Below are 15,185 nucleotides of genomic sequence, written 5' to 3'. Positions count from 1 at the left end.
GTTTCATAGATTTTATTACTTACATGCACAAAAGAACAAGTACACACTTGCTGTGTACACCAGCAAAAATAAAATGTGCAACTTCTCCCTCTCAAAGCGCTTTCTGGCATACAAGATAGAATTTGCACATTACTGCAAAAGTAAATATACATCCAATAAGAAGCGCTGCTCTCCTGAGTTTGACATTTCATTTAGTACTGTGCTTAATTTTTTTTTTCTTTGGAATCTATAAGATGTAGCTGCTGAAATAAGCGTAATCCTTAAGTGATGTATGTAAAGTTAAAGCTACTGCTGTTGCGTACACGTGTACGTGTTTAAGAGGAAAAGCCAAATTTCCCCATGCCGCTTATTTGCAGAAGGAAGGAAGGTTTCTTATGCTCCATTTGTTCATGCTCTGCAGTGCCCATTTTGTTACTTTAGCCATTTCTTTAGCTTTTAGGTGCTCTCTCAGCCTGCGCCGAACACTCTTGCTGCACACACGGAGAACAAACACACATGCTTAATAGAGGTAGTGGACCTTCAGAAAGACAACGAGAAAGAATAAACGAGGATTTCTCAATCCAGTCTCGTGTTGGAATTGAGTCTAACTTTTTTTGACAGTCTCTGGCAGGCTTTGTAAAAAGGCAGAGTAAACATAAGAGGATCACTTTCTCTACTTTTTAAATTAACTGCGAGCGAGCATGTTGGTGAAATGTTGCACACAGCACGAGGTGTTGTTGATGCTCGGAGTGGTGCTTCGGGGCTGGATTCACTGCACATGGACTCACATTTACTGTGATCACATATAGCAAAAAATCCGCCGCATTTAGACACTAATACATGGCGGTCTGCCAGTGACCCTCACAGCTACTTATCACTCTGTGTGGCCTCCGGCGGTGGAGCCCGTCCTCCTCCTCTCGCCGACAGCTCGTGTCATCATTGGGCCAGCCTGGGCTCGTGCAGTCATGTGCAGTACGCCTCAAATTATTTAGCAAAAAAAAAATCCCAATTTATGCTTTGCAGGTTTGCTCGGATACTCTTTGCTGTGAAGTCGTGATGGCGTAATGGAGCACGCCTCACTTCAGTCAGGTTCAGTCTGGAGCTGGAAATGATTGTCACCGTCAAATCAAGAGTATGTCAGAGTGCTTTTGTGTGAATGGAAGTTAGAAAGTGGCTTTCCATTTAAATCTGAATATAGTGCACTTTGTATGCGGCTCCTGTTAGTCTCCAGGATGTGTCCTCTGCGACTCTAAAATGTGTTCGTATGAACGCCTCTCTCCAAAAGACAACAAAGAGAACAGATAAGATGGGGTGGGAGGGAGAAAGCTGGAAGCTCAAGGAAAACACGGCAGTCTCTTTATCAGGGCGAAGACAAAGTAAGGCACATGGTAGGGATCAAGGTCGCAGCTCAATATATAAGAATTACCCATGGATTACAAGTCCCAAGTAGAAGGTCAAAAGAAAATGAAATGAAAGATTGCTTCTCAAATATAAGAAAAAAGAAAAGATACGACTCTAACAACGCTGTGTTGTTTGGACGGTTTAGCGGGTTGGATTTTGTCCCAATTTTTCTTTGTTTAAAGAAGGCTTCTGTTTACATTCCTCTAGAAAAGCAATAAAGCCACTTTTGCCCCGTGTTCCAGCGGCGTCACTTATATCAACACGGTTGTGGGGAAATGCTGAACTCGTCCCTCCTCCTGGATTTAATAATAGAGACGTGGATTATGTTGAGTATTTTTGTTTGTCGAGTGCTTGTTTAGCACTTCCTTGTTCCTTCCTAACTGTTGCTGTATTCATGCCCTCCAAATTACACCAAGGATAGCTGTGAGGCTCTCTTCTCATTTAACAAGCACTCTGTTTATGTATGATTATAGTTCTCTGCTTGTTTATTCTTCCTCTCCTTTTTTTACTTTGCTGGTTTAGTTCAAGGTACAAAATGCACTTAAGGTATCAGTTCAGCTCATTTGTTTCTGTTTTTGTTCTTTTTTTATTTTTTCCTTTGAGAAGTATTTCTGGCCTCTTAGCTCGTTGCTGCTGTCAAAGCCGGGCTTGTCTTGTGTCTAACATTTTGACTCTTCTGGGTTTTTGCTCTCCAGCGCTGCCAGTCATGCAGGTGACAATCGAAATAACCAGGCAGCAGGTGGAGAAGATCTTCGGACTTGATGAGTACTGGTGTCAGTGTGTCGCCTGGAGCACCACCGGAACCCAGAAGAGCCAGAAAGCATACATCAGGATTGCTTGTGAGTGCACTGTCAAATGAGCACTGCATCATTACAAATCCAAAGCCTGCTGCCTAACAAGGTGCTTGTGTATTGCATGTCGGCATGTAATAAGAGAATATTGTGTTTTCACCTTGGGTGGTTGGGAGGGGGAGACTAACTTTCATTTAACAATTAGCCCAGAGAACATTATGATCTGTTGCACCACAGTGCACTACTGTGATTACAATTTAGTTAAATCATCTTCCTGTGATGATACTTGTGAGAAGAAAACATCCAACCCCGACAGGAAGAACCCGAGAATAATGTATCTGCTCGAGGAAGGTCTTAAAAAAGAAAAGGGTGAAGCTCTAAATTTGAGTATTCATGAGCATATTTTCTGCTGGATACAGTATATCAGAAATGATCCCTATGAAAGTAACTGAAATAAAAACAGATTTGAAATTTATTGCTGTGCAGCAATCATAAATCTGTCTGGGGAACGCAGACACATCCCTCGCCGCAGCCTCAGAAGCTTTATTAGAAGAAGCCATTTTACATTTGAGTATTTTAAAACATTCCGCCTATTAATTCCCACATAAATATGTATTATTCCAGACAGAGCCAAACACGGCACCGTCTCCAAACCACCAGACGTTTTGAAAACACACATTCATTATCCATCCGTGTGTGAGAGCTCAGCAAAGTCAGTTAGATGTAAGATAAGGACACGCACATGCTTGAATAACGATGCATAACCAGGCGATCGCATCGGCGAGGTTCCCACGCACGCGCCTGTTCGCTCGCGTAGGTTCGAGCCTTCCAACACTGTTACATCTCAAGTCTCCTCCAGTCCAAATTTATCAGCTTTAATTAAATCGAATGTCGTCAGTTTCTCCCTGCCTCTCTTAATGTTTTCTCTCAGTGTGATTGGTCGGGACAGGCTCAACATCTGTTTAAAGGAATTCTCACAGCTGCACCCTCAGCCTCTTACAACACAATAACACATTGCTTCGCTCCGAGTTGAAACCCGGGGTGAGCACATCAAATTTGTGCCAGTCCCGCCAGCTATCGGCGGCCTGTCTGGCTCATCTGATACAAATGGATCTACATTTATTTCCCCTGCAAGAAATGACTGTTCCCAGTTTTTACCTGTGTAATTCACAGCTGGGGCTTACAGACAAATATATACTAGGACTTTGTGCAACAGTAAGTATTCAATGAGACGTAATGTGAAGCCCCATGCAGTCAGCCAGGCTTGCAGGAGCTCTTGTCCAGGCGCCTCAGGGCTTTGTTTTCGTGTGGCTGCTCCAAGCCGTCATACAGATGGAAGCTGGAGGCTGGCGGATGCCGGGGAGAGGAGAGTGGGTGGGAGTGAGGGGTAATGCAATTGCTTTTGCTTGATGCCGGGCCCCTCTGGCAGCAGACAAGCATCTCTGAACCAGCCAGGCAGCTTGTAATAAGCAACATGGTTGGTGCCACCGATCCCAGTGTGGCTTAGGGGCCAACTAGAGTGCAACATGCTCGGCGAGGCCACTGACGGACATTTCAAGAGCTGCAAATTTAGACACATCACCAGGCCAAGTTATTTGCAGAGAGAAGTGTTTCTTTCAAACCTTTGCAAGCTTTCACATCCTAATTGGTTGTTTCTCTACTTTTTTTTTCTTCTTTTTTTTCTTGTAAGACCTGAGAAAGAACTTTGAGGAGGAGCCGCAGGGTAAAGAGGTGGCATTGGACCAGGAGGTGTTGCTGCGCTGCCATCCCCCCGAGGGAGTGCCACAAGCCGAGGTGAGACACGGATAGGGGAGATATTTATAGGCCCGAATCTGCCATCCATTTACCCTTTCCTCACCGAGGGGACAAAGACCGCAGAGTAGCTCAAGATCAGCTCCCTGGCATATCCCTCCATTCCACCAGGGGAACAGACAACCCTGTTCGGATAAATTACACCTCTAATTATTTGCCCTTATTGATTTATTATCTCTCTTACATCTCTGGGAAGCTGTATATCACGTCGTCTCGTCACATCACTCAGCATTGGCTTGGAGGCTTCACTCCCCATTTGGCATCTCTAAAGGCCTATGCATAATTAATGGATCTATTTGCCTCACTCTTTCCTTATCTCATTCGGTGTATCTCTCCCGCCTCTCCATGCACTGTATCTCTTGTTCTGCTCAAGTCACACTCGCTCTCTCTCTCTCTGTTTCACCGTGCCGTGCGTGTGTTTAGAGGACCAGACCGGGGCCAGCTGTTTCACCTCATTCGCTGCATCCTCCCGGTCCCAGATAGGCACTAACTGCTCTAATAACAGCACAAGAGGAGCTCAGGCCAGCCGCTCAGACAGCCCAGAGACCAGAAACCGCAGACTAGCCAATCGCAGATCGACAGCGTAGGGACAGTTTGCAGAGAAATAGGAAGGAAGGTGCCAGCCGCAGTTCAGCAGAAAAGAACATCAGAGTAGAAGTCACGACGGGGGGAAAGCGGGGATGGTGCACCAGAGGAAGTAGGCCCAATTATATGCGGTATCACAACTGGCAGTAATACCAACAACAATGGTGCCGCACTGTTGCTCCTCTCGAGACAGAACAAGGTCAAGTGAGAGCAAGAAAACAAGCAAGCCAATCTGAGAGAACACCAAAAAAGAAATAACATCAGTTTTGGCTTCTTGCAAGAGGGCCCGGAAACTTACACAAAGCACGATCAGTCGTGTTCGCGGACAGCTACAGAGACGTCCAGCAGCTACAAAATAAAAGCTGCACTCTTCCCCCACAAGAAGCGAATAAATATTCAAATCAGCAGGGCGTTAAATAAATTGTATCTCAGTACTACACCAGGCCGCGTCTGGTCATCTTTTGTCTGTGTGATTGCATCAGAAAAGAAGTACCTCGCTGCTTCCCCCCTACACACATACACCCGTCGACGTAGAAGTCTCTCATCCACATCATGTCTGGCCACTGTAGAGCTGTATGGGGTGGTGGCGAGCTGCTGTCTGTCGAGTTGCAGTGGATTTTGACCGCTGAAATCTGTTTTCAGGTGGAGTGGCAGAGAAACGAGGATGTGATCGACCCAGCGAGTGACCCCAATTTTGTCATCACGCCCGACCATAATCTCGTCATCAAAAAAGCCCGGCTGGCCGACACCGGCAACTACACGTGCGTGGCCAAAAACATCGTCGCTCGCCGCAAAAGCACCTCTGCCGCGATCCTTGTCTATGGTAGGTGACGACTTCTTTCAGCAGATGTCAAAACTGTGCACAGAGACTAGTGCCGGGGTCCGGGCTCGATTGAGCTTCCAAATATACAAACGCAGAAAACTGCTCGGATGAATCCTTTTAAGCTTGCACGCCGCTTCCCTTGCCCCACATTTCCACATTAACCTTTGCATGCTGCTGCACGGAAGATGTGTGGGCGCAAGTCTCCCGTCAGCTCTTCATACTGTTACATTCAGAGTTTACAGTGTAGTTTTTTATTATTACACTGTGTTTCACATATTTGACATATGGTGACAAATTGCATACATCAGCTCTGTTTTTCAGCAGCGCAAGAATTACACTTTCATAAATCACTACATAAAGAGAGAGTGGTGTATCTGCACATTAATTACCACAACTTAAAATGTTACTGGCAGCCATTCTGCCAAAGCTGGCAGTCTCTGATGTCGAGGCTGCCATCTTCCTCCTCCTCTGTAGTGGATCCAGTATGAGAAGAGAAATTGAATTAACAGCAAACTGTAAATAATGACTTGGCTTGATAAGCAGACTGGCCTTTATTAAAATGCAGAGAAACAGCATATTTACTATCACAGAGGGTTCCACGGCTACTGGCACTACAAAAGTTTTGAATACATTACAGCCTGGCGTAATTCTCAGCTCCACGCGAACAGAAGATGGAAATCACGAGGGAACGATTGATGAAAACAACATTGAGAATAATAAATGGATAATGTGACACAATGCCTGACACGGGGTGTGTTTTTTTTAATTTATTTTTTTTAGTTAAGGCTGCCAGAGAAAGATGATACTGCGATGCACTGTAGGGGCAGAGCAGCAGTTCTTGTTTAATATCTGACACATCAGCTCAGAAAACACAGTGCATGCCACAAATAAGAGGCACTACCTGTTCATTTTCTATATTTAAATCGTTCTTGTTTTTTGATACCTGTGTAATATTGTAATAGGAAGTTATATAGATTAGGTTTACAAATAAATTCCACAGAATGGGCAACTTGGGATGTACGGTGGGGTTTTTAAAGCCTTTGAATTTGCTGTTTGACCATTCAACCAAAAAATGAAATGTGCCAAACATGGTAACAGCTCCATGATGGTGCCGTTGCAGTTCAAATAAAGCAATATCAAAAATAAAAGGCGGTAAATAGATAAATACTCGTAAATTAAGTAGTGAAGGATAGACGAGGATGGCAATAGTGATCGCTAAACATAATCCACTGACTCATAATAATGCAAAATGAGGACTCTATTCAGTCCTGTGGAAAAACTAAGTACACCCTTAATGCTGTTATAGGGTAATTAGCAGCCAGGTGCTGCTAATCAAATGCACTTAATTAAAGGACCATCAGCAAGTGTGAGCGCCTCAATAAAAGCAGAACCTCTGACAGTTTGCTGGTCTGGAACATGCAGGTGTGTTAACACAGAGTCTTCCTGGGAGTGGACGTCCCAATAAATTCAGCCCAAGGTCAGATTGTGTAATGAGAAGAGAGAAAAAGCTACATATCAGATTCTGCAGTCAGTATAATTAAAGAAAGACTGGGGAAAAAAGGCTCATAAAAGTGAAAAAGAGTATGGCAGCACGACCAAACCACAAGACCTCTGCAACAATGTTCTTTAGATCATTGATGTTTGGTCATAATGCACAACACCACATATAGTGAAAAGCAAACACAGGTTATCAGCACAAATACCTCCTACTAGCTGTTGAGCACGGTGGTGGAGGGGTAATGTTTTGCACTTGCTTTACAGCCACAGGACCTGAAACCCGTGCAGTCATTGAGGCAAGCAGGAACTTCTCTGTATACCAAAATAATACATACAAGCCATCTGTCTGACAGCTAAAGCTTGGCCTGAATTAGATCATGGCACGGGACAATGATCCAGAGGAGAGCTGCAAGTCTATAACATGTAGGCGAGACTGATGAAGTCGTACAGAAAACAATTATGTAAAGTTACTGCTGCTAAAGGTGTTTCAGTGACTGAATCATTGGGTGTACTTAGTTTTTCACAGGAATTCATGGAGTCCTTTGAATCTGTATCTTTTCATATGACTTTATGTCTTATCATGAAATTATGTTAAGATGAATAGTTGTATAATGTAAACTTGCTGTATGGTGGAAAAATAACATTTGTCTCAAAAGAAAACTGAGGACTTTTAAAAATATGTGGAAGATGCCCGTCTGTATAAATCCTCATTGAATTTTGGCTTTTAGGATGAAATCCCATTAAGAAAACATGACCTGAATGTGGTTTTAGAGTCTTTGTGCACCAATTTAGATGAATTCGAGTGAGAGAAAAAGTGTTTGCATGATTTTAGTTAATGAACATAATCATCAAATCAATATTTAACAATAAAAGCATAATAAACAGTAAGTGAGCCAAGTGTGTTTCAGATCTTTGTCAAAAAGCTTTCGTTTTATTAGGTTAATTCTCTCTTCTTTTTTGTAATTCAACAAACCCAAAGGGGGTCCGAGCGTTACGGCTTTAAATGCAGCTGCAAATTGAGTCGTGCATTTTCACACAAAAAATGTGTTAATTTGGAGCATGCAGTCAGAACACATTATCATACATTCCTCTAAGCCTCCAGCATAAAACTAAAGAAGCACAATTATTCCTAATTGATTAGCTTGTTGTTAAAAGATGTAAAGAAGCAATCTAGGGCTGAATTAACTGTAAAGGCATGACCATACGCACTCTTTTTTTTTTTTGTTTGCCTTTCTTGTGTTGTCAAACAATGATTTCCACGCAAAGACCCAGAAAGTTGGGAACAAATTGCTGAGTTGCTTGCATGTGCAATTTTATTTGTTTCCATCACACTGTTTGCTTGATGACGTTTATTACTGTCGCAGCACTGGTTTAGGATGATAGAGGGTTTTTAGCTAAACAAAAAACCTCAACCAAACAAAAGAAACTCTTGCTGCTTTTCACTTGCGTTGCTCTGAGTTCAAGAGAAAAAAAATCAGTTAGCTGAAGGTACCACAGTCTACTGTGCTAGTTAATCTAGCTATATGTAGCAAGTCATAATAACTGCTACTTTTCAAAGGGGGTTCAACAGGGGGCCAGAGATGCATTTTAACGAGGCCTGGCTGGTGTGACTGCACTCTGTTCTAAGAGGTAATCAGGGGCCGAGTTGCCTGGCAATTTACCTCGCCGTGGCGGGCAATCAATCGCAAAGAGAGGGCAAGGAAATGATTCAGCCACGACGAGCAGAGGGGAGTGTTAGGGGGAAATTAGGAAGGGAGTATGTACAGAGAGAGAACGACAGTGCTGTTCAAGTCAATAAATCAGGAATGTCTGAGGAAACACGGTAGATACAGGATGATTTGATGTAATCGCCTGGCATGATTGAGAGACATAGTACCAATTAAGTTGCAATGGATGGTTAAAGTTTGCTCTGACAAGTGGCGATAATAACAGAAATTCAGAGTTTTTTGAGTTTCTCGTCTTAAAAAAAATAAAAGAGGAATGAATTATACAGCGGTGGTCTCTCCAATTCAAAGATAAGCCTACTTGATTTCGTTGAATGATATGTTGTGGTGTGAAATCAGCGGCGAACGTGTGAAGGACGCAGTCCGAATATGTGGAACAACCGTGATGCATTTATATCTCAGCAGTGTGTTGGCTGTTCCCAGGAGGAGACGTTGTTGATGGTTTTGTTGCTTTTACGCACGTATGACTGTGACAGTGTGGTTTTAAATTGAATGGCTTTACAATTATGTTATTATATCCTCGTATTATCTCTGTGAAATTCAGAGGGGAGATTCTGATATGTAACGTGCCCACGAGTTATTTCGCAGCCTTCCTCAGAGGGGAAACCGGGAAAGCGCCGTCCGATTTTTCTGCTCCCTGTTGAAGCCATTTTGTTTCCACTGCAGTTCGTGTAGCTCCAGCGACCCTTTTGCTCTCGCGCTTCTGTTTGTTCACCTTGCAAAGAGCGTAACAGCAGTCTTGATTATTCTAGTGCAGCGCGCCTATTTTTCCTTAGTGCATGTCGGGTAATCCTGGCTGCTCTGTCCCTTCATTCATCCAACCCTCCCTCCCTCACAACCTTCCTCCCCCTTTACCTCACCCCTCCATATCCCCCCCTCCTCCCTTGGCACTGGTCTGACAGTCAACGGTGGCTGGTCCACGTGGACCACCTGGTCGTCCTGCAGTGCCGTGTGTGGGCGTGGCTGGCAGAAGAGGAGTCGGAGCTGCACCAACCCCACGCCACTGAATGGAGGCACATCCTGTGAGGGGCAGAACGTCCAGAAAAGTGCCTGTGTGGCCACCTGTCCAGGTAACTCCCAGGCAACCCTGTTTGTCCTGTGGCGCTTGGCTTCCTGTGGCTTCCTTTTTGCATTTTTTTGCATCTAGAAGTCATCACTTCATCTTTATTTTGGCTGCTTTTTTGTACCAACACAGTGTATTTTTTTTTTCTTAGATGTCAGGCTTTATTGCTTCCTGCAGTTAGACCGCTTACACCGCAACGTCAGAGCCTATTAGTCTGCACAGTAAGGCTTCATGCTAAAAGTGATTTATTATTATCGCACTTTGTTCACATACCTCTTTATCTTTTGCACTGTATGCAGACACCGCTTTTCTTTCAGAGACCCGTCTGCTTAAGGAGACACGGTTACAGCCACGTTATTTTGTCACTATTGTTTGCTGCTCAAATTATGTAGTAAATACGGACACTAAAAAGCTGAATTATGTCGCCCTTTGTGCGATGTTTGCGTGCGAGGAGTTGAGGGCGTTTCATTTGCTTGGCCATCCTCCCTCGTGAGAGCATCGGAGAGGTAGAGAGTGTCCTGCCTGATAGTGAGCAACACATATTGATCCCTGGTAGCCTGAGATGGAAGTCAAGCTGCTTCATTTGCAGTCCCACATTAGGCCCCTGACAAAGGGAGAGATAGCGAGGGAGAGAGCAAGCTTGGGAGAAAAAAAAAAAACGAGGTGTAAGGTGTAGGCAGGGATAGAGACAGGTGGAATCAGATACAGTGTAAGGAAAGCAAGAACAAAGCCCGGAGTGAGAGAGAGAGAGAGAACGGGGAAAGCTGAAAAAGAAGTAGAGAAAGCCTGACTGTGTGCGCAGGAGCTGGCTGTTTGTCTGCCAACAGATCAGTGTGCAGACGTATAGCTGGGGCACAGCAGCCATGCTGACCACAGGAGAAATCTCCCACGCGCAGTAAATAGCAGGGAGGGAAATACAACACCCCTGGCACTGGCAGCTTTTCCCTGTCTAAAACAGAGGTTATCTTCCTCAGTGAATCAGGGTGTTGTCTTACACATCTAGCATGTAAAGACATCACTAGATGTCAAGCACGACTGTAAGTAACATGGCCTGCCTGAATACGGCGGGAGGAAGACAAAAGGGAAGCAGGGATTCATAGTCAGAGTGAGGACCTGGGTGGATTTGGAATTACTGGAGTTGGAGCAACCAGTAATTGAATTAGAGAGGTGCCCAGGGATGCTTGACATTCCTCTACAGCAAAGCGGGATACTGACCTTCATGAGCTTAAAGAAATTAATGTCAGTCCAAGCGGCTATTGTTAGGCCAACCCACCCACCCCCTTCCTCCCTCCCTCCATCTTCCTCTTGTTCCACAAAGAGAAAGTGTTTCATTTCAACTATTGGGAGTGCTGTGACAAAAATTACATTGTACTCTGTGAAGACAGTTTATAGAGATTTTGAGGGAGAAAGAACTCAATTTTTTCTCCTTTTGATGGGAGACATCCGAGCACCGCGACCCCGCTCGCACCCCTATCAGCCCTGTTGTTTGGCAACAGATGCTCGTCTCTGCCCCCTTTTGTCACTCGTTACCTGTCTGCTGTGGGGAACATCAGTGAAGCCCCCAGCTGTCTGCTGGGGAGAGGGGTTCCCCCTTCACTCTCTCCCCCCACTCAAGGCCAAGAAGTCCACCGTAGCAAAGCTTGGGGAATGATGAGCTGTTGTTTCCCATCACAAGTGGCACCGCCACTTTTGTGTACTCACAGACGTGCCTTTGAAGTTAGTCGAAGGTGAACCGACAGACAGCTCCTGTCGCTTTTGCCACCCAGCACGCACACACAAACGGATTCACTGCCCCTATGTACGTGTTTGTGTGTCTACCTCTCTTTAATTAATAAAGAGCATGATTAACACACCTGCCTCAGGAAGGGGCGACAGGACAGAGCAGCCTGGCAGATGCATCACTTGTTACCGGATGAGAACTTTATTCATCCCCGTGCTTATAGCTCAGTCCGTTTTAGGAGAAGGCAACTTGAGGAAAAATGAATTACATGGGAAGCTGTGACACTGCAGATAGACATGATGTTACTTATTTAGACGTAGCTGACATTTGGAGTCAGAAGTAGTGGGATTTTTTTTTTAAAGTCGGCCTTAAAAGGCAACTTTTTTTACTACACCGGCTTTGTTTTTGAGCTATGACTTAAAAATTTCATGATTTAATGCTGGTCTTGTTTCAAGAGTTCATTAATTATCTAGACAAAGTTTTTTTTCATCATTAGTTCTCTCTAGTGCATTTAGCTCTCAGCATTAGGTCTTTGAAATGGTTTATAGAAAAAATATATTGAGTTTTTAGGTGCTTATACTGTGAAAGCCTATTATGAAGTGCAGAGATGGCTTCTTAAATTTGCTTAACTCGTCCTTTAGGGATAAGAGCCGCATGAATATTGGCTGGAAACAAATTAGTTTTAATTTGGAACCGACGGCATGCGAAGGCTTTAATTTGTCTCTGCATCCTCCATCCGAGCCTTTATGTATTTATTGGTAAAATGCTGATGGCCATGTATTGTTCCACATTCAAAAAGTAGCACGACTCCTTCAGAGTATAGTTGCTGAGGCATATTTCACCCATGGATTATATCGACCTCCGCGGACCGACACAGACGGCCTCTTCAGTAATAAAACCCTCCACGTATCTGTTCACAATGACTCTTGTATCCGAGCTCCCACCTCTCGTCAGGAAAGTGTGAAGCTCGAGAGGCTCATCTGTATTTTTGTCTAAGTCTCCAAAGTGTTTAATGAGAGTTGGCGGAGGCCTGTGTGGCAGATCAGATGGGCTCCATGCTGAGAGAGACACAGGGAGCTGTGGAGGAGGAGGCAGCTGAGGCTGAAGCCTGAGGCTCAGAGCAGAGCATATCAACACTTGAGACAGCGAGTAGCCAAGCTATGCAAAGGCTTATCTCCATTTCGCTTTCCTCTCGCTGCCTCCTTCATTTCTTTTGTCTCCATCCCAGCATATCCCTGCAGAAGTATCCCACATAATTCTGCAGTCCATCCGTCTCCCTCTCATCGACTGCCCTGCGCTGACTTGTGGTCAGAGCCAATAGTCATGGCAAAATGTCAGATCACGCCAACATTTCCAGCAAAGACAAACATTAAACCTGAGCCAACAGCAAATAGTTAAGTCCCCGGTTTTGGAAGCGATTCAGTGACGCCCACCACGCACGAATGAACTAAACTGTTGCTTGATTTGCGTTTGAACACCAAACAACCTGAAGAGATTTCGAACTCCTGTGAATTATTTAAATATAGCACAGATCCCTCAGGCTTGCCACAGGAGTCGTGAGAATTGAGCGAGATGGAAAACAAACAGACTCGGAGGGCTGGCGTATCCGTGCGCATTTCCGTGCACGTACGCGTCGTAGACATCCGAGTTAGCGCCCGTATGTCTGCTGTCTGCACTGCAGGCAAAAGTCTAATTCTACTCTGAGAGTAAACAGTCGTGTTTTTCTTCGTGTTTTATCATTGATTGTTGAGGCAACTCCATATTTTATCCGCGGAATAAATAAAGGCAACGGAAAATAAATGTTGCAGAAAAACACATTATTTCAGTGTGAAAAGATGGTGGCCATCTGGTGACAGCCTTGCATCATTTTTAATCACTTGGTGCCATTTGGTTTCTTTGTGTTCTTTGGCGCACCCTCTTCATATCTCACTCTGTTGCTTTTTCGTCAGTTTTTGGTGGTTTCGTCAAAATCGGGGGTAAATGTTGCTTTTCTCAGTTATTGATTGCACACTACTCCTAAATAAGCAAGCAAGAAACATCTAATGTTAAGATTTCATTTTTATTACGTTTATCAGAAATACGGGCCTCCTGGCGGGCGATTAATCTCTGTTGCGTCACCCACTTCTGTGGCTGAGCTATCAAAGCCATCTGTGGCTGTTTTGTGGTTGTTTTTTTGTCCCCCCCCCCGCCACCATCAGCTTGTGAGCACTGGGATTAGTGGTGCTTACACACATGTGTGTTGACAGGACAGTGGAAGCAGAGGCCTGCTGGTCTCGGTGATAGTTGTCTACCTCCTCGGGTTCCCTCAAGGACACAGAAACCGTGGGTGCTTGATGATCTCGGACTGTGTTCATCAGCGTCGCTGTCATTTTTGAACAGCGACGCTTTAAACAGGCCCTCCCACTGACCTTTAAAAAATGGTTAGATTCCTTTTGCTTCTCCCCTTGGCAACATGTCCAAACGGGCGCTTGCCACTGGGTTATTGTATTACTGTCCCTCCTCGGCGACCTGGCTGACCTGAAACCTGCGGTGCCAGATGATTGAAAATCGGCTGCGGTGCCTTTTGCAGGAGTGCTAACAATCTCTTTCTGGGGATTTGATAAGGAAAACTGTCTCTGTGGAGAACCATTTTCTTATGTGGATTCTGAGAAGAAACGAAGTATGAGGTGTGGCTCTAATTTTAGCGTTAAATCTTGACTTTGTTGTTGTTTCTCGAGTCGGCGTTCAGAGCCAGGCCATCAAGGACTGTTTATGCATCTTCATTTTTCTTTGATTTGCCTTAGCCTTGGGCCGCAGTGCTTCTGTCTCATCCACATTCTCACTTTGTTGCCACGCCAATCCTCTTGTTTGAAAATGTCATTTGCATGGCGATTAGTCTTGCTTTTGTGGTGGGGATAAGAGAAGTAGAATTTCATCACCTCATCAGGGCAGATGTTGATCTCATCCCTTTATTTCACCGTGGTGTGGATAAACTGAGGGGCGACATAATATATTCATTAGGATGTAATTCGCTATTCAATCATTCTCATTCCCAGCCTGGATAATCAGCCCACTGGCCCACGGATGGGTCCACTCAATGCCAAACAAGGACAATTATCTGATTGGTTCTGCGCTCTCTGCCAAATGGATCTGAATGCAAAAAAAAAAGGACCCAAGCTGTGTCAGCATCCTACCACACACATATGCTCTTGCACAAAAATAGTCTCTCATTCTGTGGTTGTCATTTCCGGACACGCACTCGGACCGACACATAGACTTGTGTGGGAGCAGGGTTTAATTCACCCTGTGCGCTCGCGGTGTTTTTCTATCTCATTTCTCCAATTGGGGATTTGCTTGCGAAGCAAATAAAATCATTAGTTGATACAGTTATGCAGTAACAGGTACCCTCGCCCTCAGTAACATCTCACTTATGTTTTATTAACCAAAGCTTCATGACCTGCAGTGGGTCAGAGCTGCTTTCTGCAGGTCATGCCCCCTGCACTCTTTATTGCTAGGATTAATGAGCACTAAGGTTTCCTTGCCCTTAGGTCAGCCAGGGGAAGGGTTGCTGCTGTCATAGAGGTGTGCATTTACTGCGTGTGTGTGTTTTCAGGTAATTCTCGTCTGGTCCCCTTCACCCTTACATTTGGGAGAGAGAGAAAGAGTGAGACAGTGGTGTTTTTTTTCCTTTTTTTCCCCCATGAGAGCTCATTATTGCTCTTTTTCCCATTAGCCCTATAGTAACCTTCCCCAGACCTGGCGCTGTGTCACTCTCAATATTACTCCCGGCCACCGCCCGCACCAGCCGCAA

General features: G+C 44.7%; 1 protein-coding gene across 9 annotated transcripts in view; it reads left to right on the top strand.

Moving 5' to 3' along the window:
* The window catches only part of unc5a (unc-5 netrin receptor A), a 157,830-nt gene that overhangs the window by 109,196 nt on the left and 33,449 nt on the right, over window positions 1-15,185 (top strand). For 6 of the 9 annotated variants that reach the window (XM_082547121.1, XM_082547123.1, XM_082547127.1 and 3 more), the window contains 4 exons: window positions 2,076-2,219; window positions 3,862-3,965; window positions 5,211-5,391; window positions 9,515-9,682. In XM_082547121.1, coding sequence (XP_082403247.1) covers window positions 2,076-2,219; window positions 3,862-3,965; window positions 5,211-5,391; window positions 9,515-9,682 — 597 coding nt within the window. Of the gene's footprint in view, window positions 1-1,677; window positions 1,706-2,075; window positions 2,220-3,861; window positions 3,966-5,210; window positions 5,392-9,514; window positions 9,683-15,185 lie in introns of those variants that run through there. The other 3 variants (XM_082547124.1, XM_082547125.1, XM_082547128.1) reach the window with 2 other exon arrangements.

Source organism: Aulonocara stuartgranti (assembly GCF_965226115.1).
Source record: "Aulonocara stuartgranti genome assembly, chromosome: 2".
Classification (NCBI taxonomy): Eukaryota; Metazoa; Chordata; class Actinopteri; order Cichliformes; family Cichlidae; genus Aulonocara; species Aulonocara stuartgranti.
The sequence above is the reverse complement of the archived record's forward strand: the minus strand, read 5'-3'. Positions and strand labels throughout refer to the sequence as shown.